Source organism: Hypanus sabinus, chromosome 23 (genome assembly GCF_030144855.1).
Source record: "Hypanus sabinus isolate sHypSab1 chromosome 23, sHypSab1.hap1, whole genome shotgun sequence".
NCBI lineage: Eukaryota > Metazoa > Chordata > Chondrichthyes > Myliobatiformes > Dasyatidae > Hypanus > Hypanus sabinus.
Genome location: NC_082728.1, coordinates 11,457,192 through 11,482,526, shown reverse-complemented (window position 1 = coordinate 11,482,526; position 25,335 = coordinate 11,457,192). Strand labels below are relative to the sequence as shown.

The 25,335-nt window shown below is 42.7% G+C and overlaps 1 protein-coding gene across 1 annotated transcript in view; it reads right to left on the bottom strand.

The window, feature by feature from the left end:
- Positions 1-1,123: 1,123 nt before the first annotated feature.
- Positions 1,124-25,335, bottom strand: part of LOC132379970 (alpha-N-acetylgalactosaminide alpha-2,6-sialyltransferase 2-like) — an 80,268-nt gene continuing 56,056 nt past the window's right edge. Inside the window, exons 5-9 of the mRNA XM_059948384.1 lie at positions 23,740-23,878; positions 20,118-20,221; positions 8,081-8,164; positions 5,943-6,042; positions 1,124-2,102 (exon numbers count right to left, since the gene is read on the bottom strand). Of these exons, the coding sequence (XP_059804367.1) occupies positions 1,908-2,102; positions 5,943-6,042; positions 8,081-8,164; positions 20,118-20,221; positions 23,740-23,878 (622 nt within the window). The 3' untranslated portion in view covers positions 1,124-1,907. The remainder of the gene's footprint in view (positions 2,103-5,942; positions 6,043-8,080; positions 8,165-20,117; positions 20,222-23,739; positions 23,879-25,335) is intronic.

Here is a 25,335-nt window from a genome sequence, read left to right as displayed (position 1 = left end):
TGACACATTGTGATCAGAACCAGGTTTTACAATCACTGACATATATCATGGAACTTGTTGACTTTATAGCAGCAGTACAATGCAATACATGATAATATAGAAAATAACTGAAATAAAGTATATATATTTTTACTGTAATTCACAGTTAAATTAACTCATTTAATTTAACTACTTAATATTTATAAATATTTAAATAGTAAACTGAATTAGTAGAGCAGAAACAGAGGTTTAAAAAGTAGTGAAGTAGTTTGGGGTAATGCTGGTGATGATACCCAGTCATCTGCATTGGTGATGGACTTTAGGAAGATATTTGACAATGTGGTATTCTGATCCAGAACATGGGATCAAATATTCTGATTATCAACCCTACCTAGGCTTCTTACAATTTTATATACCTGTACGTACCATTACACTGCAACTTGCACCAATTGCACAAGAATTTATCCCATCTCCACAACCTCAAAAGACAAATCACAGGACGTCCTGCCTTTCACCATTCACTCTTTGAATCTCAACCTGTCCAATATTGTGGTGCGCCACTCCAAAGGCAGAGGGAGCACTTCACAGTTACTACAAGTCTCCCATGAGCAACATTGGGCCAGCATTCTGCTCAAAGCCAGCACTGTCCCTAGAATGGAAGATGATGAGTTGAAGAGCTGCCTGTAAAAATTCTTTTATTACACTATCAAAGAAATTCCTTAATTTAGTGTACATCCTGGCTGACAGCAGCCAAAGCTTAGACACAAGCTAAAGACAGAACCAAGTTCTTCCTTTGAGAACAGCACATCATAAGGACACCCACAATCCAGGTCATGCTCCTTTCTCATTGCTACCATTTGGAAGTAGGTACAGGATCCTTAGGTACCACACCACCAGGTTCGGGAACAATTCTTACCCTATAACCATCAAATTTCTGAACCAGTGTGGGTAACTTCATTCACCTCAGCACTGAACTGATCACTGAACAAAATCTATGGACTCACCTTCATTGGCTTTACAACTTATGTTCTCAGTATTATTTATTTACTTTTTTTATACATTTGCACAGATTATCTTCTTTTGCACATCGGTTGTCAGACTTTGTGCGTGGTCTTTCATTGATTCTATTGTATTTCTTTGTTCGATTGTGAATGCCTGCAAGAAAAAATGAATCTCAGGGGAGTATATGGTGACATACAAACACTGGCAAAAAAAAATACACTTGAACTTTGAACTTTAAGGTTTTATTCTTTGGTTTCTACAGGAAGACTTTGAATCAACATCACACCTCCAGCCGATAGTATTGTGCCTTAAACCAGAATTACTAATTTCCCCAGACATGCAACTGTCAATCAGCGGACCAGCCTCTCTTGTAGAGGACAGCTACAAACAAGGACATGGGCAACTCAGACTTAGCAATTGCGCCTGAATTTCCATGCCCGTACGACGAGAGATTGGATGCTAAATTGGGTAAACCACCCAACGCATACGGTGACTGATCGGTCAGTTTAGAAATTATTTGAAAGTAGTAAGAGTGCCAAAGTCAAACCTTTGGAAAAAAATAAAATCAAACAGCTGAACAAACATAAATGGGACAATGTAAACATAATTCTTTCAGTTCCATTTACACAGTATGTACTCCACAGTAAAAGATCAATTCCCTGGATTTAGTAACCTTCAGTAGTGCACAGTCCCTCATCCCATCAGTTTTCCCCTTTCTTACAGCAGCAATGAAAAAAATTTAGAATAAGAATCACCATAATCATACGTCAGAGGAAAAACTTGATCAATAAACAGATTTGCATCATCAATATCAAATCAGTTTCAGTTTCTCAATGTTGAAAGGACCACAGAAGTTAATGATATTCTTCCAAATGAAAGTTCCAGAGTGAATTATATTCTTCAGTACAACCCTATTTCAGGTGGTATTATCTCCTTGTCTTGTTCTCACTGTTGTCTTTGGTGTAAAGTTTAATTACTCCCAGTTCATTCAGCTTCTTCCACAATCGCATTTCCAGTCTCATATCATGGTTTGAATAGAATACCACCCTGTGGTAGGTCTTGTCAAAGTAATGATCCGAATACTTTGCGTAATCTTCCGTCATAAAGCCGTAGGCAGAGACCTGAGGGTTAAGAACAAACATGAATCAGAGAAATCTGTTAAGAAAGTGGAAATCCATCAAAATCAAAGTCAGTCTGAGAAAAATCGATTATCAAACTATGTACATGTCACCATGGGCGACCCTGATATTCATTTTCTTGCAGGCACTGGAAAATAAAGAAATACAATATAATTTATTTATTTATACAGTGTGGGGCAGGCCCTTCCGGCCCTTTGACCTGCTCCAGCCAGCAACCGCCAATCACAGGACAATTTACAGCAGCCAATTAACTACCAAGCAGTATAGTTATGTAAACTAAATTCTTGATTTTCATTATTTGCCAGATCTGTTTTCTTCTGCACACTGGCTGTTTGTCAGTCTTTGTTACTTATAGTTTTTTTCATAAATTCTGTTGTATTTCTTCATTTTCCTCAGAATGCCTGCAAGAAAATGAATCTCAAGCACATGGAGAAATGTATGTACTTTGATAATAAATTTTCTTTGTAGTTTGGGCGGGAGCTGTGTGGTACAGGGAATGATACACAGTCATTAAACAGACCCCCTTATGTTCTCTGGTAGGACAAGGGAGTTCACCCCAGTGTCGGTTTCAACATTACCAAAGTCACATGGATATTAACAAAATGTACACAGCCAGCCTCCACCTCTCTACCATTAGAGAAAAATTAACCACAGTTCAAAACTATTCTGGTGGTGATAAAATATTTCAGAAGGTCCTGAAAGTTATTAAGTGCCAGTTTTTTTTAATTGTCAAGGGTTCTAAAAATACATTTACCTGGGATAAAGGTTTAGAATCAATCTTGATTTCTGTTGGTCGATTGTGGGAAGTTAAATTCATAAAGTGTTCTTTGTGCCTGTGTGGTGGAGACTTGTATGGAGGAGAATTTACTTAAAACTTTTGACTATAAGTTTCTTTAATGGCTCCATACATCAAGGGATTAACAATGGGTCTGGAGGATCGATGAGCAGCATGGTGGCATAGCAGGTAGTATATTGATTTACAGTGTCTGCAACCCAGATTCAATTCCTGCCACCGTCTGTAAGAAGTTTGGCCTCCAAAGACTCTAGTTTCCTCACGCATTCCAAAGATGTATGCATTAGTAGGTTAATTGGTCACGCGGCTGCAACAGGGCTCGATGGATCAGAAGGGCTTATTACAGTGTTGTATCTCTAAATCTAACAAGAATTCCCATTATCTACCCAAACTACGTGCTGATCTTTTTTTTAAGTCTCAATCTTGAGTTTTGGGAATCTTGTTCAGAAGGGACAATGCAATTCCCTGGATTACTAGTTCAGCACAAATACAAATGAACTTCAAATCCCAGACTAGAAACAATTATTTTTGTGCCCTATTTTACTCAAGTCGTGAATTTCCACCATAAATCTGCGATTCTACATGGCAGTTAATTTGTTCTGCAAGGAAAATATGGGCAGAGATTATAAATCTGTTGTGTATTCCTGATTACCGGGTTGTAAACGTCTTTGAAAAATGCCTCTGTAGTAATGAGAACACCGCAGTATATCAAGTCTGTCCTGTAACTTCAAAAATTTTCAAGAAATAAATATTGAAAACAATATTAAGTATACAGGCTGGCTGAATGACAAGACAGTCGAGAGTCATGCCAACTGAGAATGGGATGCCAAGGCAGGGGAGGAATCAAACAGTCAGCAGAATACTCAGAGCAAGGCAGAGGAAGCACAGGAATAGGCCCCTCAACCCACCATGTCTGTGCTGAAGCCAATCCTTTCTGCCTGCACATGATCTGTATTCCTCCACCCACCAGCCTCTTGGATATTACCATCAAGCCAGCTTTCACTGTCACCCCGGTAGAACATTCTAGACAATTACCACGCTCTCTGCATAAAGAAAAGTGCCCTGTGCATCCCTTTTAAACTTTCCCTCGTAGCTATGCACTTAGTACTCTGGGGGGCAAAGATTCAGGCTGCCTCTCGGAATTTTATAAACTTCTATTAGACCTCCACTCAGCCTCTGACACCACAGGAAACAAACCAACTTTGTTCAACCTCTCCCTATAGCTAATACACTCTCAACATCATCATTATGTGCCATGTCATACAATGTGGGTGATCATGGCCTCCTGACCATGAATGTTCTTGGAAAATCTACAGAAGGGGTTTGCCATTGCTTTCTTCTGGGCAGTGTCTTTACAAGACGGGTGACCTCCCCCAGCCATTATCAATACTCTTCAGAGACTGTCTGCCTGACATCAGTGGTCACATAACCAGAACCAGCTGCTCCTATGACCATGGCTTCACGTAACCCTGATTGTGGGGGCTAAGCAAATGCTGCACCTCGCCCAAGGCAGGCTTGGCGGAGGGAATGAGCACTTCACACCTCCTTTTGTAGATACGCATCTCCACTCTGCCACCCACAATGCACTCTAATGCTGGTCATCCATACTGAACCTCTCCAGAGACTTCACATCCTTCAAGTAGTGGGGAGACAGGAACTGCACGCAATACTCCAAGTGCGGCCTATCCAACGTTTTGTCGACAAAGTAAATTTATTGAAGTATGTTTCTGTCACCATACACCACTTGGAGATTCATTTTCTTGCAGGCATTTACAGGGAAATAAAGAAATAACAGAATTACTATTTTTTTAATTTCTGAGAATACATCACAAAATAGTCCCTAATGGCTCTTCGAGCCCCACTGCCCAATTTAACCCTAGCCTAATCACAGGACAATTTACAATAACCAATTAACCCAACGACCAGTACGTCTTTGGACTGCGGGAGGAAACCAGAGCACCTGGAGGAAACCCATGTGGTCACGGGGAGAAAGTACGAATTCCTTATAGGCAGCGACAGGAATTGAACCGGGTTGCCTGTACTGTATACGAAGGGCCCAACCCAAAGCATTGTTGAGGATCCCTGCCACTCATCCCATGATCTCTTTGACCCACTACTTCAGGAAGGAGGTACGGGAGCATCAGGACTGGGACTGCCAGACGGGGTAACAGCTTCTTCACCCAGGCTGTGAGACTAATGAATACCCGGCCACCACCTGTTTCCTGTTCACTGCTTACCTGTGCTGTGCCTTATGTGCACTTTGAATTATATTTTATTAACTTATTTGTGGTAATTTTTTTTTGTTTTATGCGCTATGTTTTGTGGGTGGACTGTGGTCCGGAAGAACGTCGTTTCATTTGGTTGTAAATATGTACAGTCATAAGACTTAAATTTAACTATCAGATCACTATGGACCCATGCATCTTAATCTTCCAGAAGAACCATGCCAACTGCCTTAATAAAGTCCATGTGGACATCTGCTGCCCTAACCTCATGGGTTACCTTGGTCATCTCCTCAAAACTTCCAATCAAGGAATGTCATTAGGCCAGGTTATCAGAAAAGTTGAGACACAAGGCACTGCAGATGCTGGAATCTGAAGTCGCATGTGAAAAGCTGGAGGAACATTAATAGGTCAAGCACAATCATTTTTTAAATATTAGTGGTACACTGTACAGGTACAGAGGTACAGCCCCTCTGGCCAAATTACACCCATGTGACCAACTAACCTACTAACCCATCCGTCTTTGAAAGATGGGAGGAGGCTGGAGCACCCAGCGGAAACCCTCGCGACACAGGGAGAATGTAGAAACTCCTTACAGTCGGCAGCAGTAATTGAACCCGGGGCGCCAGCACTGTAATGGCGCTATGCTAAACACCACACCACTGTGCTGCTCTAAATCTGCGGAGGTTGATCAGAAAGGTTGCTGGCGTCCTACCACAGAGTCTCACTCGAGGACATGCGTGGGGGATGCAACAGCTCTGGAAACCGGAGGCACTGCTGGAGAATTAAAACCACACTCCATCCTACCTCGTCACATGAATGGATGACAGCCATCAGCATCGTTGCTCCTGTGGATGGGCGATAGATGTTTCGGTATCGTGATTTCAAAATGTTTGCCTTTAAAAACCTGTAGAAATAATGCACGTGTTACAATTGGTCCTGGGGTACTTCAAGTACTGAACTAACACAATTTATACTGGAGTGAGATAGTTAGAATCTCTCTGTTCCTCTTATGCAAGGACATGGGGAACTGAACAAGTTTTCTCAATGGCCTATTACTTCCCCCTGGGTACCCGCCTCCTCCCCTTTCTCCTATTGTCCACTCTCCTCTCCTGGCAGATTCTTCCTTCTCCAGACCTTGGTCTTCCCCAACACCTTCTAGCTAGCCTCCTTCCCCTCCCCACCTACCAATTCATACATCTCCCTCCCCCCCACTTCCCTCTTAGTCCTGAAGAAGGTCCTTGGCCCAAAACATCGGCCATTTGCTCTCTTCCACAGATGTTCCCTGACCTGCAGGCTTCCTTGTGTTTGCGATTTACCCTCATGAAGGGCCTTGCCCAACCTCAGCATTTTCTCCCCTCCCCCTTCCATCCAGCGGAAGACGCAAGGGCTTGAAAACAGGCACCTTGAAGCTCAAGGGCAGCTTCTACCTCCTGTTATAAGACTATTGAATGGATCTCCTGTTTGATAAAGATGAATTCTCATCCTAAACTACCAACCTCACCATGTCTCTTACATCTGCCTGCATCGTACTTGCTCTGTAACACAAGACTGCCTTCTCCTTGTACCATCATGATGGACTCAACTTTTAAAATCATCTAGTCCATGACAAGCAATTATTCCACCTAGTCACATTGACCTGCACTTGCACCCTCCATACCCATCTCATCCATGTACCTGTCCAAATTTCTCTTAAATGTTGAAATCAAACCTGCACCACCACTTCCATTGGCAGCTCATTCCACACTCTCACCACCCACTGAGTGAGGAAATCTCCCCTTAAACATTTCACTTTTCAAACCTAACCCATGACTTCTAGTTCTGGTCTCACCCACCTTCAGAGGAAAAAGCCAGCTTGCATTTACCCAGTCTATACCCCTCATAATTTTGTATACCTCTATCAATCTCCACTCATTCTCCTACGCTCCAGGGAATAAAGTCCTAATCCATTCAACCTTTCCCTAGAGCCCAGGTCCTCAAGACCTGGCAACATTCTTGAAAATTTTCTCTTCACTCTTCCAATCTTTCTTGTAGTTGGGTGACCAGAACTGCACACGATGCTTCAGATTAGGCCTCGCCAAAATCTTGCACAACTTCAATGTAACGTCTCAACTCCAGGAGTTAAAACATTGATTTATCAATGTGTAATTATAAATCCCTGTAATGATCTGTATGGACACCATACAAAGTAAGGATATCCCCATCGTCTTTTGGTACCCAAGACCATAATAAACCATTTCTCAGAGTAATTGACTAATGAGGAAAGTATCCATCTATTTACCCCAACTAAACCAGCTATAATCTTCTACATCTACAAGAGAAATTTGGACAGGTACATGGATGAGATGGGTATGGAGGGTGCAGGTACAGGTCAATAGAACTAGGTGGAATAATTGCTTGTCATGGATTAGATGGGCTGAAGGGCCTGTTTGCATTCAGTAATCTATGGCTCTGTACATAATATATTCTCCGTGAGGCAGCAGTTCTATCAGCTATGTCACTGTTCCAACAGATTGGTACATTTTGCATTTGGAGATCCACAACAATAGTAACTGGAAGATGAAAATAACAAGACTCAGACCATTCAACTGTCACATATTCATCCTCAGTGGCAAACCCCCTCCTCCTTCCCTTTGCTCTATGGCCCACTGTTCTCTCCCATCAGATTCCTTCTTTTTGAACCCTTTAATCTCTTCCACTTCCCAGCTCTATCCCCCTCTTTCACTCACCAACCCTCCGCCTCACCTGGTCTCACCTACCACCTGCCAGCTTGTTCTCCTTCCTCTTCCTCCTTACCCTGGCTTCTGTCCCCTTCCTTTTCTGTCCTGATGAAGGGTCTAGGCCCAAAACGTTGACAATTTATTTCCCTGCATAGAAGCTGCCTGACCTGCCGAGTTCCTCCAGCGTTTTGTGTGTGTGTTGCTGGAATTAAAGGTCTGTGTTACCTGTTTCGGATGTATCGGATGAAGTCTGGATGATACATCTTGAATTTTTCCGCCTTCCCATTTTTGCCAAAATAAGTAGGTGGACTGAAACAAAAAATGTGAAATTAGAAATTTTGCAACAATACTCTTCAACCCTTTAGCCAATATTATGAACGATACTGGTTTCTGTTGGCCACATCACCACCATCTTACAATCTCAATACACATCGCTTCTCCATCACCTGTCGCTCATACCTCCTCAAACTTCTGATGGAACTGAACCGAACCACAAGAACCAACACGACTCCAGTACTTCACACAGTGGCCATTCTACACCTAATGACCAATTTCAAGGAATGGGACAAGTTGAGGGACAAACAGATATCTACACCACAAGCATGCGGATAGGAGGTGGGCCCCAGGTGTTTACCCTGCCAACTTCCATGCCCAATTTTGGACAGCAGCATTCACCTTCCCATTTCGGAAATGCAAACCTAGTTATTATAGTCTTCACCTCGGTACCAACTTGTATATTCTCACACTAATGACCCTCAGAGCCTCTGCAATACCATTCAAACTACTGACATAAAAAGAGAAGCCACACATGTTGAGACAGCGCATGGCGTATTGGCCTTCATTGGTCAGGGGCTGGAGTTCAGGAGTAACGTTGCAGCTCCATAAAACTCCTGCAATACAGTTGTCCACACTGGTTCGACCACACTTGTTGCAGATCTGCTCGGCTCAGTACAGGAAGGAAGAGGAAGCCTCAGAGAGCATGCAGGGGAGATTTACCAGGATTGGAGAGCAGGTCTTATGAGTTTAGCTTGAGCGAGCTAGGGATTTTCTCTTTACAGCAAAGGGTGAATTGATGATGGTGTACAATATAGACAGAGGCACAGATACAGTAGAAAGCCAGAGACTTTTGCTCAAGGTGGAAATGGCTAATACAAGAAAGCATAACATGACTCTGCATCTCATGCCCTTAGTACCTATTGCTTACTCATTTATTATATTTGTTTGTCTTCTTTTGCACTTTGGTTGTTTGTCTTATTGTGCGAGGTTTTTCATTGATTCTGTTGTGTTGCTTTGTATTTATCGAGAATGCCCACAAGAAAATGAATCTCCGTACACGCTATGTGACATACATGTACTTTGATGATAAATTTACCTTGAATTTTGATTAAGGCGATTGGATGAAAGTACAGGAGGGATGTCAGAGATAGATGTTACAGAGTGGTGGGTACGTGGGGATGTGGAACGCAATGCCAGGGTGGTGGTAGAGGCACAAACATTAGAGACGTTTAAGAGAGTCTTAGGTAGGTACATGGATGACAGAAAAATGGAGGGAAGAGTTAGAATAATCCTGAAGTAGGTTAAAAAGTCAGCACAACACCATGGGCTGAAGGACCTGTAGAGATCTATGTTCTACGTTTGTTTATTTATTTTTAACTTAGCGATAAAATGTGGAGTAAGCCCTTCTGGCCCTTCGAGCCATGCTACCCCAGCAACCCCAGAATTCCAATTAACCCTAACCTAATCATGGGACAACTTACAATGATGAATTAACCTACCCGACATGAGGAAACTGGGGCACCCAGGGAAAACCCACGCACTCCACGGGGAGGACGTACAGAGACTCCTTACAGTACGGCATCGGAACTGAACTCCGGACACACTGAGCTCTAACAGTGCAACACTAAAAGCTACGTAACTCTACTGTATATGTTCTGTGATATAACGAAAAACTTATCTCTTCACTGGCTCTTTAACGTTGTCATAGCCAAGTTGGGGGTGGGGGGGGTGGGGGGGGTGGGAGGGTACTGGGGATAAGCTCCTGCTACTGTTACGAATGTGCCACAACTCTGAGGGGCCGAAGGGTACAAAGTAGCCCCCTCCTTTTTGAGAATCGCAAGATCGCTATTAATTCGGGTCTGGGACCCAGGAAATGAGAGAGAGAGACACGCAGAATCCACAAGGGTTTGGAATGTGTATCCTGACCTCAGCGATACAAAGCCACGGATAACGGCCATTGTCTCTGGGAGACGGAATTGTGTATTGAGTACTGTACTATTCATTGAAGCCCTCAGGGAATGACCAGAGTGGGCTGGTTGAGGGATTGCATCATCCCAACCTGATTGACATCTGAGACCCCGTGAGTAAGGATAAAAGAGGGTCTGGGGAACAACCCCTTTAGACACACCAGGAGAAACGTATGAGACCGGTGGGGACTTGTGTGTGTCCATCCTTGCCCAGATGACAAGTCTTCCACAGAACGGCCTCACTAAAGGACGAATACGGATCAAGATCGGATGAAAGGAAAAGCCGGCAAGTTTCAAAAATCTGTCTCTCTCTCCAACCAAAGAGCTGCAGCCTGAATGAACTGAGTGACTCTTATATTTCCATCGGACAATACATTATCCCCTAGACAACGATAGAGCTTATTTCTTAGTGATTATTATTATACCCGCACTTTTAGATTTAGTATTGACGACGTATATTATCTGTATGTTTGCATTGATATTATTTTTGTGTATTTTTACTAATAAATACTGTTAAAAATTGTACCATCAGACTTCAACGGACCTCTCTATCTTTGCTGGTAGGTGACCCAGTTACGGGGTTCGTAACACTTCTTATTAAATGCTCCAATGGCGTGCCTCTCAAATAACCTCTGACATCCAAGTCCATCTCCTGCCTTCACACGTAGCTTAGTAGCTAAGCCCAGCAGAACTGTTTCTACTGAATGGAGAAGGGGTAAAGATGAGTTACAGATGGCTTAAAACCAGTCACATTGGGAAGATGGAGCTCGTCAACCATGGCTGGCAGCTCATCTTGGAGAAGGAAAACTCTGATCTTGCAGTTATACCCACTCAATTGAAAGGCTTCCATTGTAAACCCTAACGAACAACCTGGAGCTGGAGTCCCTAAAAGATAGATAGATACTTTATTGACTCCAAAGGACATTATTGCATCACAGTTGCATTACAAATTGACAGATATACAAATATTAGAAGAATTAAAAAGGTTACCTTAAAAATAAGATGTACAAGATTAAGCAGTCAAAGATTACAAGATTTACAAGTATTTGTATTTTTTTTACATCCAAGGGAGTAAAAATCTTGATGTTGCGTGAAGAGGGGAAATGTGGGAGGGTATTGCCCAAATGCTAAGATTGTGTACATATTTCTTTACTCAGAGAGTGATAGCTGTGTGGAATGAGCTTCCTGTAGAAGTAGTAGAGGCCAGTTCAGTTGTGTCATTTAAGGTAAAATTGGATAGGTATATGGACAGGAAAGGAGTGGAGGGTTATGGGCTGAGTGCGGGCAGGTGGGACTAGGTGAGATTAAGAGTTCGGCACGGACTAGGAGGGCTGAGATGGCCTGCTTCTGTGCTGTGATTGTTATATGGTTATATGGTTATAATTGTTTGCATACATGTACCTACAGATACAGTGTACGTCAGATGTGCAATCAGGTCAATGTGTATTGATAAATCTGATGGCCTGGTGGAAGAAACTGTTTTGGAGCCTGTTGGTCCTGGTCTTAATGCTGTGGTGCTGTTTGCCAGGCGGTAGCAGCTGAAACAGTTTGTGGTTCGGGTGGCTGGAGTCCCTGATGATCCTCTGGGCCCTTTTTTTAAAATGCACCTGCTGCTGTAAATGTCCTGAATAGAGGAAAGTTCACATCCACAGATTTGCTAGGCCGTTTGCACCACTCTCTGCCATGCCCTGCGATTGAAACGAGTCCAGTTCCCATACCAGGCGTTGACACAGCCAGTCAGGAAGCTCTCGAGAGTGTCCCTGTAGAAAGTCCTGAGGATCTGGGGACTCGTGCCAAACTTTTTCAGCCATTTGAGGTGACTACATAGCTGGTACGTACAGTCCAGGTGAGATCTTTGATGATGTGCATACTCACTCTTTCAACCGCAGACCCATTGACGTTAATAGGGGCTAGACTGTCTGTTACTCCTGGGATCCACAATCATCTCCTTCGTTTTTTCGACTTTAAGGGAGAGTTTGTTTTCTTGGCACCACTGTGTCAGGGCGTTGAGTTCTCTTCTGTAGGCTGTCTCATCATTGTTGGAAATAAGGCCTTTCAAGTTCATACTGCTAAGACGGCAGTGAAAGAACTACCATACAGTTATGGGTGCACATTCACACCGTCCAGATAGGAAGTGATGATGGTCTCGCACAGGGTGTCCGTGATAGCAGGATGTGGTAAACAGAGCTTAAATCGTGCTCTGATGAATAGATAATGCAGTCTGCGTTGAGTTCAATACTGACTGGCCACTCCCGTCACACTACTAGTGCCACACTGTATCTGCCACTCCTATGGATTCCTCAGCTGCGAAGAGAGGGGAAACCTGCTGTAGGGGCAAAAGCTTGTTCTCCATATCATACTTGGGTAGACAGCGAGGATGCAACATCCATGGCTGGCCCCAATCTATAGAGGGCCTACTGCTACAGTGGGGCTATGAAGTTTATGAACCCGGTAGAATTTTCTCTATTTCTGCAAAAATGTGACCCAAAATGTGATCAGATCTTCATGCATCCAAAAACTAGATAAAGAGAACCCAAATAAATAAATAACACAAAAAAATTACACACACAAAATGCTGGTGGAACACAGCAGGCCAGGCAGCATCTATAAGGAATGCTTCTCCTTATAGATGCTGCCTGGCCTGCTGTGTTCCACCAGCATTTTGTGTGTGTTGTTGTTTGAATTTCCAGCATCTGCAGATTTCCTCGTGCTTGCACACAAAAAATTATACTTGTTCATTTATTTATTGAGAAAAATGATCCAATTGTACATGTATCTGTTGGAAAAAGTATGTGAAACTTTGCTTTCAGGAACTGGTGTGATCCCCTTGTACAGCAATAACTTCAACCAAACATTTCTGGTAACTGTTTATCAGTCCTGCACATTGGCTTGGAAGAACTTGAGACCATTCCTGCTTACAAAACTGCTTCAACTCTGGGATGTTGGTGGGCTTCCTTGCATCAACTGCTTGCTTCAGGTCCTTCCACAAAATTTCCATAGGATTAAGTTCAGGACTTTGACCCGACCATTCCAAAGCACAAACTTCCTTCTTTTTAAACCATTCTGTTGTTGATTTACTCTTGTCGTTTGGATCATTGTCTTGTTGCATTATCCAACCTCTATTAAACTTACGTTGGACTGTTATGATGGTCTGCTACCCTGATATTCTCCAGTAAAATGTCTTGATACAATTCTGAATTGATTGCTTCCTCAACGATTGCAAGCTGTCCAGACGCTGAGGCAGCAGAGCAGCCCCAAACCACGATGCTCGTTCCACCGTGCTTCACAGTTGGGATGAGGTTTTGGTGTTGGCGTGCAGTGCCCTTTTTCCCTCCAAATGTAGCAATGTGTATTTCTGCCAAAAACTTCACCTTTTGTCTCATCTGTCCACAGAACATTGTCCCAGAAGCATTGTAGAATATCTAGGTGATCTTTTGCAAACTTGAGATGGGTAGCAATGTTTTTTTTGGAGAGGAGTGGTTTCCTCTGTGGTGTCCTTCCATGAACACCATTCTTGTTCAGTGGTTTTTTTGATTTCTGCAGGTCTTTTGCTGTTACCCTTGTGCTCTTTTTCACCTCCTTCCGCATTGCATATTGTGCCCTTGGTGTGATCTTTGCAGGACACCCACTCCTACAGAGAGTAGCAACAGTACTGAGTTTCCTCCATTTGTAGACAATTTCTCTTACTGTGGACTGATGAACACTCAGGTCTTTAGAAATGCTTTTGTCACCTTTACAGCTTCATGCACCTCTACGATTCTTCATATAATGTTCTCTGAAAGTTGTTTTGATCAAGACATGGTGCATATAAACAGATCTTTCTTGAGAAGAGCAAGCTCTGTCAGTAACCTGACTTTGTGTGTCTTTTTTATAGGGCAGGGCACCTCTACAACCCTCACCTCCAATCTCATCTCATTGATTGGAACATCTGACCCCAAATAGCTTTTATAGCAGGCATTACCCCAGAGGTTCACATACTTTTTCCAACAAATACATGTAATACTGGATCATTTTTCTCAATATATAAATGAACAAGTGTAGTGTTTTTGTGTTACTGTATTTATTTAATTGGGTGCTCTTCATCTAGTTTTAGGACTTGTATAAAGATCTGATCACATTTTAGGTCATATTTATGCAGAAATAGAGAATATTCTACAGGGTTCACAAACTTTCCAGCACCACTGTACATCTTTACAGGCCCACAATGTTCGTGCAGACCTTTTGAGTGTTTTCAGCATTTTTTATATCTTGCATCGTGAGCATCTGTGAGTTTTGCTCCACTTAAAATTTTCTGAAAATCCCGCAAAGAAAGCTATCCCACAGATCGCAATTCAGGTGACATGGAGCTGGTTGCTGCAGTGCTGAGACATTGCAGTCAGACCATGACCAGACAAGTATTCTTCTGTTACAGGTTAAAACATGCATTTCACTCCCACAGATGAAATTTCAGATTTGGCTGCAGGTTGTATGATTTTTTTTAAAAAAGGGACTACTTTAGCTAGGATCAGGATTATAATCAAATAGCTAAAAAAAACGTGTTAAGAATCACACACAAAATGTTGGAGGGACTCAGCAGGCCAGGCAGCATTTATGGAAAAAAGTACAGTCAGACCTTTCGATCTCAGCCTGAAACGTCAACTGTGCTTTTTTCCCCATAGATGCTGCCTGGCCTGCTGAGTTCCTCCAGCACTTTGTCTGTGTTCCTTGGATTTCCAGCATCTGCAGATTTTCTCTTGTAAGTGTTAAGGTCGTTAGCGGTTCTTCTTCTAAGTGAACCAGAGTCTCCAAGGGCATGCAGTGGGCATGGATTACCCAAATTCCTTCAGATTAGGGCTGTCTGGTAGCTTTGAGCTGCCTGAATAAGACCATAAGATATAGGAGCAGAACTAGGCCATTTGGCCCATCAAGTCTGCTCCGCCATTTCATCATGGCTGATCCAATCTTCCTCTCAGCCCCTTTCTCCTGCCTTCTCTTGTATCCCTTTCATCCCTGACCAACAAAGAACCTACCAACCTCTGCTTTAAATATACATAGATGGCCTCCACAGCTGCCTTTGGCAACAAATTCCATAGATTCATCGCTCTCTAGCTAAAGAAATTCCTCATCTCCGTTCCAAAACAAAGTCCAAGATGGTGGCACAATGCAGCTTGCAGCGGCCACTCTGGAGCTGATTATCTGTTATTTGTGAAGCAGGGTGCCATGCGCAATCATAATTGGATGAAAAGCGGATGTGGGAGCACGGAGGATCATCGGGAAATCTCCAGGAAGACCTTCTTCGTCGCTGCTGCTGCTGTGAGGTCCGGGACTCTGCTGGGAAGAACAGGCCCCCAGTCCTCGGGGTCGCGTTGCCAATGGCCATTGGCGGGGGCGTCTTAATACGCTCGGCAGAGGATGGTGTTCGGAGAAGCTGTGCCGGAGGGGATGGTCGTCGGCTCGGAGTTTCGACAGACTCGGAGTCCGCTGCGGTCAGGTCGCTTTCATTGTGTGCTGTGTCTGCAAGGCTGGGTTCGACAGAGCTTTCATTGTGTGCTGCATCTGCGAGGCTGAGTTGGGCGGCGCCATGGAAGTCCATAGCGGAGGTATTCCCTTCTGCCACCTGCGTGGGATGGCGAGTCTGTCAGAACCCTGGGGACTTGTGGAAACTGTGTGGTGGCTTCTTTTGAACTTACAGTCTTTTAACATCTTTGGACTATTTTTACTGTGCCCATGGTCTGTTTTTTATCAATTATGCTATTGTTTGCACTGTTGTAACTGTATGTTGTGACTATATGGTTTTGTGCAGGTCTCGTAGCTTTAGTTTTGGGTCTTGTTTTGTCTGGTGGATTTGGAGCTCCTTTCCGGGGAATGTGCTAAGATGGTAGCGCGATATTAATACGCAGCAGCCTCTCCGGACTCTGGATTGGGGATTGCCAAATGGAATGTGGATTTTCTGGCGTAGTGTGTTTTGTCACATGCTTTTGTGATATCATTCTGGAGGAACGTTGTCTCGTTGTTTAACTGCATTGCATTTGTGGTTTCTAAATGACGATAAACTGAATCTGAATCTGAAAGGATGCCGCTCTGAGGTTGTGTCTTCTGGTCTTAGACTCTCCCACCATAGGAAACATCTTCTCCATGTCAAATACCTTTCCCTGCTGAAGATTTATTTCCATGGACACACATCAAAACAAACCTCAAAGTTCCAAGTAAATTTATTATTCAAGTATATGCATGTCAACATACACACCTCTGAGATTCATTTTCTTTCTGGAATACTCAATAAATTGATAATAGAATAATAATCACAATAGGATCAAAGAAAGGCTGCACCAGTATGCAAAAAAAATAACAAACTATACAGATACAAAAAGCAATAATAAACAAATATGCAATAAATATTAAGAACATGAGATCAAGAGTCCTTGGAGGTGTGTCCATAGATTGTGGGAACATTTCAGGGATGGGATGAGTAAAGTTATCTCCTTTGGCTCAAGAGCCCGATAGTTGAGGGGTAATAACAGCTCCTGTAACTTATGGGTGGTGGCGGTCCCACAAAGCTGCTCCACTCCTGAAACAGTGTGGATAATATAATTCACCTCAACTCTGAACTAATTCTACCACAACACACTCACTTTCAAGGACTCTTTTACAGCTCACGTTCTCAGTATTATTTTGTTTGCACAGTTTGTTTCCCTTTGCACATTGGTAATTTGTCAGATTTTATCTGTTTATAGTCATTGAGATTTACACCACTGAAACAGGTCGATCTATTGGTCCCTTTGATCTGCACTATGTATACTTGATAAAAAATTTTCTGCATTTCTTTTCTCCTGTAAATTCGCGAAAGAAAATGAATCTCAAGGTGGTACAGGTTGGCCACCTGTTTTCTGGCACCGTCGGATCCTGAGCTGGTGGGATAGTGGCATCAGCGCTGGACTTTGGGGCAGAAGGTCCTGAGTTCAAACCCAGCCAGCTCCAGTGCACGCTTTCCATCTGTGCTGGGTTGAGTGTTGAGCTAGCAACTCGACCTCATAAAAAAGAAATTGCCTGCTACAGAAACATCAACAGCAAAAAAGTTGATGGCCTATGCTCCCTCATGAGTTGAAAGGCAATTTCTGTTCTCTTTCTCTCAGATCTGCCAGATGAATGTTTTTGCTGGATTATAAGAAATCACGCAATAATAATGGCAAAAATGGACTGTCAAAGCTTAAGGATTATTAATTACACAAAAATGAAATGTAAGTTTATTAATTACTGTACTTTCAAAGAATGTTGCTTCTCAGTTAACATTTTAAACATTTCATGCAAAGTTGTTTCATGTGTTTTGATCTCTCCCTGTGTAACTTTTCTTTGCATCAAACACAAATTCATTAGCTCTTGCTCTGTCACAAAGGTACGTTTCTCTAACCCTTTGATTAAATCACCCAACTCAATTAACTTGTCAATAGTAAATCTTTCAGTTTCATCATCATTGCTGCCATCTTCATCACTTGCCATGTTTTTAATCAGCATTCAGAACACTGTCCCAAGTCCGTAAGGTGATGCACGACAGCTGTTTCATCATTGACAATCATCCACTCATAGAGATTTTCTTCATTAAGACAACTTGTTATATCTTTGAAAGCAGATCCTGTAACACTTATTGCATGCAAATCAGGAACAACTACTTTCTCCTTTGGTACACAAAATCCTGTAAAATCATCGTCAAGTTTTTCTTCAGGTGCGTTACCAAACATCAAGGCAGGCCACAACTTATGCTAGTCATTCTTTAGTGCTGATGCTTCTACCTTCTCCCACCCTCAAGCAATGAACCAAAGAATGTCCTTCACATTAAATTCTTTAATAAATGTCTGCACAGTATTGCCAGAATTCACCTCATCCCACAGACGTTTCAAAGTGAGCCTCATAATTTCATCCCAATTAAAAGAGGCGCTGAACCATCACTCCCCAGGAAATCAGTCGTCATCCTGTATATGGCAATTCATGTACTTTTATAATTAATTTACTTTGAACACAAAACAACTCCAAGAGAACCACAACCTTGTCATGGTTTGGAGGCCTGCGTGCCTCACTGACCTGGAGAGGTAATTGACTGTGCTGCTTCTGGTGGTCCTCATGTTTTACTAGCAAAAGGCTAGTATTTAGATGCAGCCATTGAGAATGACAACAAAATACTATCACTGCAGGGGGGAAATTAAAAAGAAATGTAACACCCTGGTAAAGGTTTCACTGCTAATGTAAGGGTCTTCCTGTAGAAGCAGTGTTTGGGTTACAGGTGTCTTGGAACAGGAGACATCCACCAGAGTGTGTTTTGTGCCGTGAGCCTGACACTGGGGTAATCTGGGTCTCTTTGTTCAGCGGGAGATGGAGGGGGAAGATCGTAGTACACAGCCCAGAGTGGGGCCATGATCCGACAAAAGCCAGGCTGATCGATGGAGAATGGGCGAAGAGGAAAACCATGAGCTCCAACCAGTGCATGTTAGGCTGCTTCATTAAAATAGGCCCTTTTCTTTTTTTGCTTTTTCTTTACTAACCCTTTCGTCAAATTAAGAATTATAAAGCTAAATCACTTAAGTATAAATGTTATTTCATGATACTGATTTGTAACAGGGTAACAGATCACGCAGCATCCACACAAACAGAGGGTTTCGGGTGAGCTTACACCTCAATCTCACACGTTTGGTGGGGCCAGAGACCGTCTTCCCTGGACTTACGTGGCCGACAGAAACCCAGTGTTTCAGAAACATGGGGAGTTTATCCTTGTAGTATAAGATCCTTTTAAGATCCAAAGTTGCCCAATCTTTCCTTAGGGCAGTACAGGCATTGAATACATTGAAGACACAGTTAGTTGAGCAGCGTAGTGGTTAGCACAATGCCTTACAGTACAAGCAACCAGGGTTCAATTCCCTCCACTGCCTGAAAGTTCGCCCCATGATCACACGGGTTTCCTCTGGGTGCTCTGGTTTCCACCCACAGACTAAAGAAGTACCAGTTAGCAGGTTAATTGGTCATTGTAAATTATCCTGTGATTAGGCTCGTGTTAAATCCGGGTATTGCTGATCTAATAGTATTAGATCAGGGGATTGCTGATAGGTGTGGCTCGAAGGGCCAGGAGGGATCATTCCACTCTGCATCTCAATAAATAAATAAATACATACATACATACATTTTTTGCAAAGCACAGGAATTACAGGTCATGGGGAAAGTAGGCTTGAGTCCAGATGGCAGGCATCTGATCCTTTTTCTTAAGGTAGTGGATTTGGCCCAGTACATCACAGTTAAAGCCCTCCCAGCCATTGGGCACACCTCCATGAAACGCTGGTGTAGGAAAGCAGCATCCATCATCAGGGATCCCCACCACACAGGCCGTGCTCGCTCCTCACAGCTGCCATCAGCTCGAAGGTACAAGAGCTGTCATGAACAGTTACTACCCCTCAACCATCAGACTCCTGAATAAAAGGGGATAACTACACTCCCTTGCTCCATCATTGAGATTTTCCCACAACCAATTATCTCACTTTAAGGAGTCTTTATCTTTAATTGAGGAGGAGGGATTCGGGGGTCGATGATCATGCTGCTGTTCTCTCCCTTGGTTTTGTGGTTCTCTGGAGAAGAAGAATTTCAGCAGTTGTATACTTTGATAATAAATGAATCTTCATACATCTCATGTTCTCATTATTTATTGCTACCTATTTATAGTTGCACTGTATAGATTGTTGTCTTCTGCACTCTGGTTGATCTTTCATTGATCCTGTTATAATTACTATTCTATAGGTTTGTTGAGTATGCCTGCAGGGTTGTATATGGTGATATACCTGTACTTTGATAATAAATGTACCTTGAACTATGAGATCACTTGTTTGGCACTTCAGGCCAGTTTTTATTTATATTTTTAAGTGCAAATAAATCACCTTCCAGACCAGTGCAGCGTACAATAATCAATCAGCCTCTTCAGGTATTTATTCGAACTGCTGTTTCTCTTATCACCAACACAGTTATCAGATTTCTGGAAAGGAATGAGGAAGCACAAAGGAGTTTACCTTTTAGATTTGTCTTTTCCCTTTGATATGGATGTGTTTGTAATCGCAGCTTTGGCCAGATAATAGTCTCGATCATGATCTGGGAGAAAAATGTATCTTGTCTCCTTTAAGAAAAGAATTACAAGAGGTAATTAATTTGCAGATTGTACAGTATAACCGGTTAATTGTTGGTTAAATATAAAATAATCTTGGATGTCAAGTAGGCACAAGGCATAGCCGCCTTGGTGTGGTTTATCTTGGGAACTGCCCGAATCAAAGAGTCATAAAAAACAGCAAAAAAAAGTCTCTTCGGCCCATCTATTCCATGCTAAAACCTTTTAAACTGCCTATTCCTATTGACCTGCTCCCGGACCATATCCCTCCATACCCCAACCATCCTCATACCTACCCAAGCTTATCTCAAACGTTGAAGTCAAGCTTGCATGCACCACTTGGGCTGGCAGCTGATTCCACACTCTCACGGCCCTCTGAGTGAAGAAATTTCTCCTCAGGTTCTCCTTAAACTTTCCACCTTTCATCCTTCAACCCTGCCCTTAGTTGTCGTCCCACCCATCTAAGTGAAAAAAGCCTGCTTGCATTCACCTTATCTCTACCCCTCATAATCTTCAATACCTCTATCAAATCACCTCTCAGTCTTCTACATTCGAAGAAATAAGGTCTTAACCTTTTTATCTTTCCTTATAACTCAGGTCCTACAAACCCAGCAACATTCTTGTAAATTTCCTCTGTACTCTTTCAACCTCAAGTTACATCTTTCCAATAGGTAGGTGACCAAAGCTGCACTCCAAATTAGGCCTCACCGTCAACTTAAACAACTTCAACCTAACATCCCATCTCCTGTACACAACTCTTTAATTTATGAAGGCCAATGTGCCAGAAGTCTTCTTTACAACCCAACTGTGGCGCCATTTTCATCAAATCCATGTTCTACGGAGACATTTAATTAGTTGCCCTATATCTGGATATACTGAAAATTCTTCATACAAGTTATTGGCCTTGATATTGTGTTCACCCTTGAAGAAAGTCCCCCAGAAATGATTAAAGATGTATCAGAAACAAAAAGGGCTGCCAGATCTAAATGACTACAATAAGCATTGCTGGATCCAAAGTTTCTTCGGAAGTCAAGAATGAGGTAAATCACTTGTTCATTAAGTCTTTGGGGAGGAGACTCGGTCTGTCACCCAAGCATCTAGCAAATATCTACAGATGTACCGTGGAGAGCATTCTAACTGGTTGCATCGCCATCTGGTATGGATGGGCCACTGCACAAAGTTGTAAACACAGCCAGCAACTTCATAGGCGCTAGCCCCCATCCCCTCAGCATTGAGGACATCTTCAAAAGGCGATGCATCAAAAATGTGGCATGTATCATCCAGGACACCCATCACCCAGGACATGCACTCTTCTCCTTGCTACCATCAGGGAGGTGGTACAGGAGCCTGAGGACACACGCTCAGCATTTTAGGAACAGCTTCTTCTCCTCTGCCATCAGATCTCTGAATGGACAAAGAACACATGAACACTACCCCACTACGTTTTTGCTCTCTCAGAATCAGAGTTACTATCACCAGAACGCATTTTAAAAAACTGTGAATCACAGGTAGTATATATCTATATTAAATAGTTAGATTAAATAAGAAGTGCAAAAATAGAAATAAAAAGGTAGTGAGGTAGTGTTCATAGGTTCAACTTCCGTTCAGAAATCAGAAGGCAGAGGAAAAGAAGCTGGACCTGAATTGTTGAGTGTGCGGCTTCAGGTTCTTATACCTCCTTCTTGATGGTAGCAATGAGAACAAGGCATGACCTGGGTAATGGGGGTCCTTAATGATAGACGCCGCATTTTTAAGGAATCGCTCCTTGAAGATGTCCTGGGTACCGTGGAGGCCAGTGCCCATGATGGAGCTGACCAAGTTCACAACTCTCTGCAGCTTCCTTTGACCACCCTCCATCCCACCCTCCAGCATGTCAACATATACACTCAAAAACTTCTATAGGTGTTCCACAGAAAGCATTCTGACAGGCTGCATCACTGTCTGGTATGGAGGGGCTACTGCAAAGGACCGAAAGAAGTTGCAGAGGGTTGTAAATCCAGTCAGCTCCATCATGGGTACTAGCCTACAAAGTATCCAGGACATCTTTAGGGAGTGGTGACTCACAAAGGCAGCGTCTATTATTAAGAACCTCCAGCACCCAGGGCATGCCCTTTTCTCACTGTTACCATCAGGTAGGAGGTACAGAAGCCTGAAGGCACACCCTCAGCGATTCAGGAACAGCTTCTTCCCCTCTGCCATCTGATTCCTAAATGGACATTCAAGCCTTAGACACTACCTCACTATATTTAAAAAAATTAAGGTATTTCTGTCTTTTTGCACTTTTAAAAAAAATTATTTAATATACATATGTTGTAACTGATTTACTTACTTATTTATTATTATTATTTTTATTTTATTTACCATTTTTTCCTTCTATATTATGCATTTCACTGAACTGCTGCTGCTAAGTTAACAAATCTCACGTCACATGCCAGTGATAATAGATCTGATTCTGAATAGGCGGTTATTATATATAAAACCAGGAAGCATTAAAAAGCTAAACAACAAGAGAAATAACAATACCATTGCCCAATCCAACAGGGTATTAGTCATAAACTCAAAGAGCAGTTGGGCCTGTTGAGTCCACGTCAACCATCAGGCATCCATTTACACTCTTCATGTTTCCTTCTCCCCAAATTCCACTGAACTGCCTCTCAGATTCTGCAGATTAGGGACACAAGAGGTTCAACAGATGCTGCATATCCTGAGACGCAGACACACACAAAATGCTGGAAGAACTCCCACTGCCACAGAAGCCAGCTTTCAGCCAACTGGATTCACTCCACAGAATGGCTGGGGAGCACCACGGGCTACGGGATCAATCCGGCTGCCTGACCTACTGAGCTCCTCCGGCATTTTGTGCGTGTTTCTACAGATTAGGGACAAGTCACAGTGGCCCATTAACCCAGCTCCTGCGAAGACCTGGTCTGTGAGAGGAAACTAGAGCCCCCCAGAGAAAGCCTCAGTTACGGACAGCATCAGAGACTGGGACTGAGCTTGGGACTGTGGAGCTGCAAGGCCACAGATTTATTAGCTTCACCTCAACTCACCTTCTATCTCCAGCTGAGGGAGGCCCACACCTGGGACACCTCCCAGACGCCGTATTTATTTTATTTAGAGATACTACATGGTAGTAGGCCCTTCTGATTCAGTAAGCCTGTGCCACCCAATTACACCCACGTGTCCAATTATCCTACTAACCGGTCCAACTTTGGAAGGTGCAAAGAAACTGGAGCACCTGGAGGAAACCCAGCTGGTCAAGGGAAGAATGTGCAAGCTTCTCACAGACAGTGGTGGGATTTGAACCCGGATTGCAGGTTGTAACAGCTAACCGTTGCAGTACTATGCTGCCTATAGAAGTTATGGAAGAGCTTGGAGGGCCTTTTCTCTTCAGATTTACTGAGAAGGCCTGCTTTTGCTACGTTCACGATGAGGAAGATAACACACCATTTTGATATTTCCAAAAAGTAACAAAAAAACACAGAAGCACGTTTTAGAGAATTTGGAGAGCAAAATTTGGGAGATTTTACCTCAGTATTTGGCAGACTAGTGTATCCTACACGGTGATACGCATATAAAGAATTCTTCATTGTATTTGTGGAAAATGTATAAAAGGAGGTCCTAGTTCCCACATCTTCTTCAAATCCTTTAACAATGGCACCGTTCACCCTGTGCATTGCAGAATAAACAAAATCAGTCAAAGCAATAGAATTTTAACTCACGATGTTTTCCCGCCAACTCTCTTTCCTTTCTCCGATTTCTTCAAGAACATAAGAGCATGAGACATGGGAGCAGAATTGGGCGACTTGGCCTATTGAATGTTCTCCGCCATTTCATTATGGCTGACCTACTTCCTTGTCAACCTTGTTCTCCTGCCTACTCCCTGCAAGCTTTCATGCCCTGACAAATCAAGAAGGGGGTTTGGGGGCTGATGATCTTGTTGCATTTGTTTTTGTTAGTTCTTTTGTGTGGGGGAGGGAGATTTTCATGAACCTCCTTTGAACTCTCTCTAGTTCATCATTTCAATAATACATCATTTCTAATATAAGGGGCCCTAAACTGCTCACAATACTCCGAACGAGGCCTCACCAGTGCTTTATAGTCTCAACATCACATCCTTGCTTCTATATTCTAGCTGGCCGGTGGCATTGTGGCATCAGCGCTGGGCTTCAGAGCGAAGGCTCCCGAGTTCGAATCCAGCTGGCTCCCTTGCATGCTTTCCATCTGTGCTGGGCTGTGTGTCGAGCTAGCAACTCAACCTCATAAAAACAAGAAAGCCTGCTTAAAAAAATGCCGTCATGGTGACGTCCTGATGACTCCACTTGGAGTTAAGGGCTTTCTTCTATATTCTAGCCCTCTTGAAAAAATTAACATTGCATTTGTCTTCTTCACTCCAGACTCAACCAGCAAATTAAACTTTAAACTCCCGAGTCCCTTTGTGCCTTGTATTTTCTCTCCATTTATAAAGCAGTCAACCCTTTTATTTCTTTTACTAAGGTGCATGAGCATACACTTCCTGACACAGTATTCCATCTGCCATGTCTTTGCCCATTCTCTAAACCTGCTTAACCCTTACATACTGTTCATATTCTATACCTACACAGTATATACCTTCAATACCTATACCTTCAATTTTGACCCGGCCCAAGAATCCCCTCATAACAAGTGTCTATACCAAATTTTCAACTACAGCTCTATTTATAATGTATAAATGGCTTATCTGACATTATTAAATGGGTGATTAATTCTTAATTAATGTTTCAGAGATCTAAAATCCATTTCAATAGATATGGGTTAAATTTGATCCGGAACAGCCTCAGTGTACAAAAATTTGTAGCACCTGTACAAAAGTATAAAGTTTTTAAATATTTTCATTTTTGCTCATTTTGGGTCACTTTAGGTAAAGTCATCAAATTTTGGCTAAAAAAAAAATGGCATTTAGGGTGTTTTTACTGTTGTCAAACGTCAAAACAGGTCAAATTTGACCCGAACAGTATGTAAAGGTCAAGTCCTTTTGTATCGTCTCCACTTCCACAAAACTACCTGCCCCTCCACCTATCTTCATATCGTCTGCAAACTTTGCAATAAAGCCATCAATTCCATCATCCAAATCATTGACATATAAC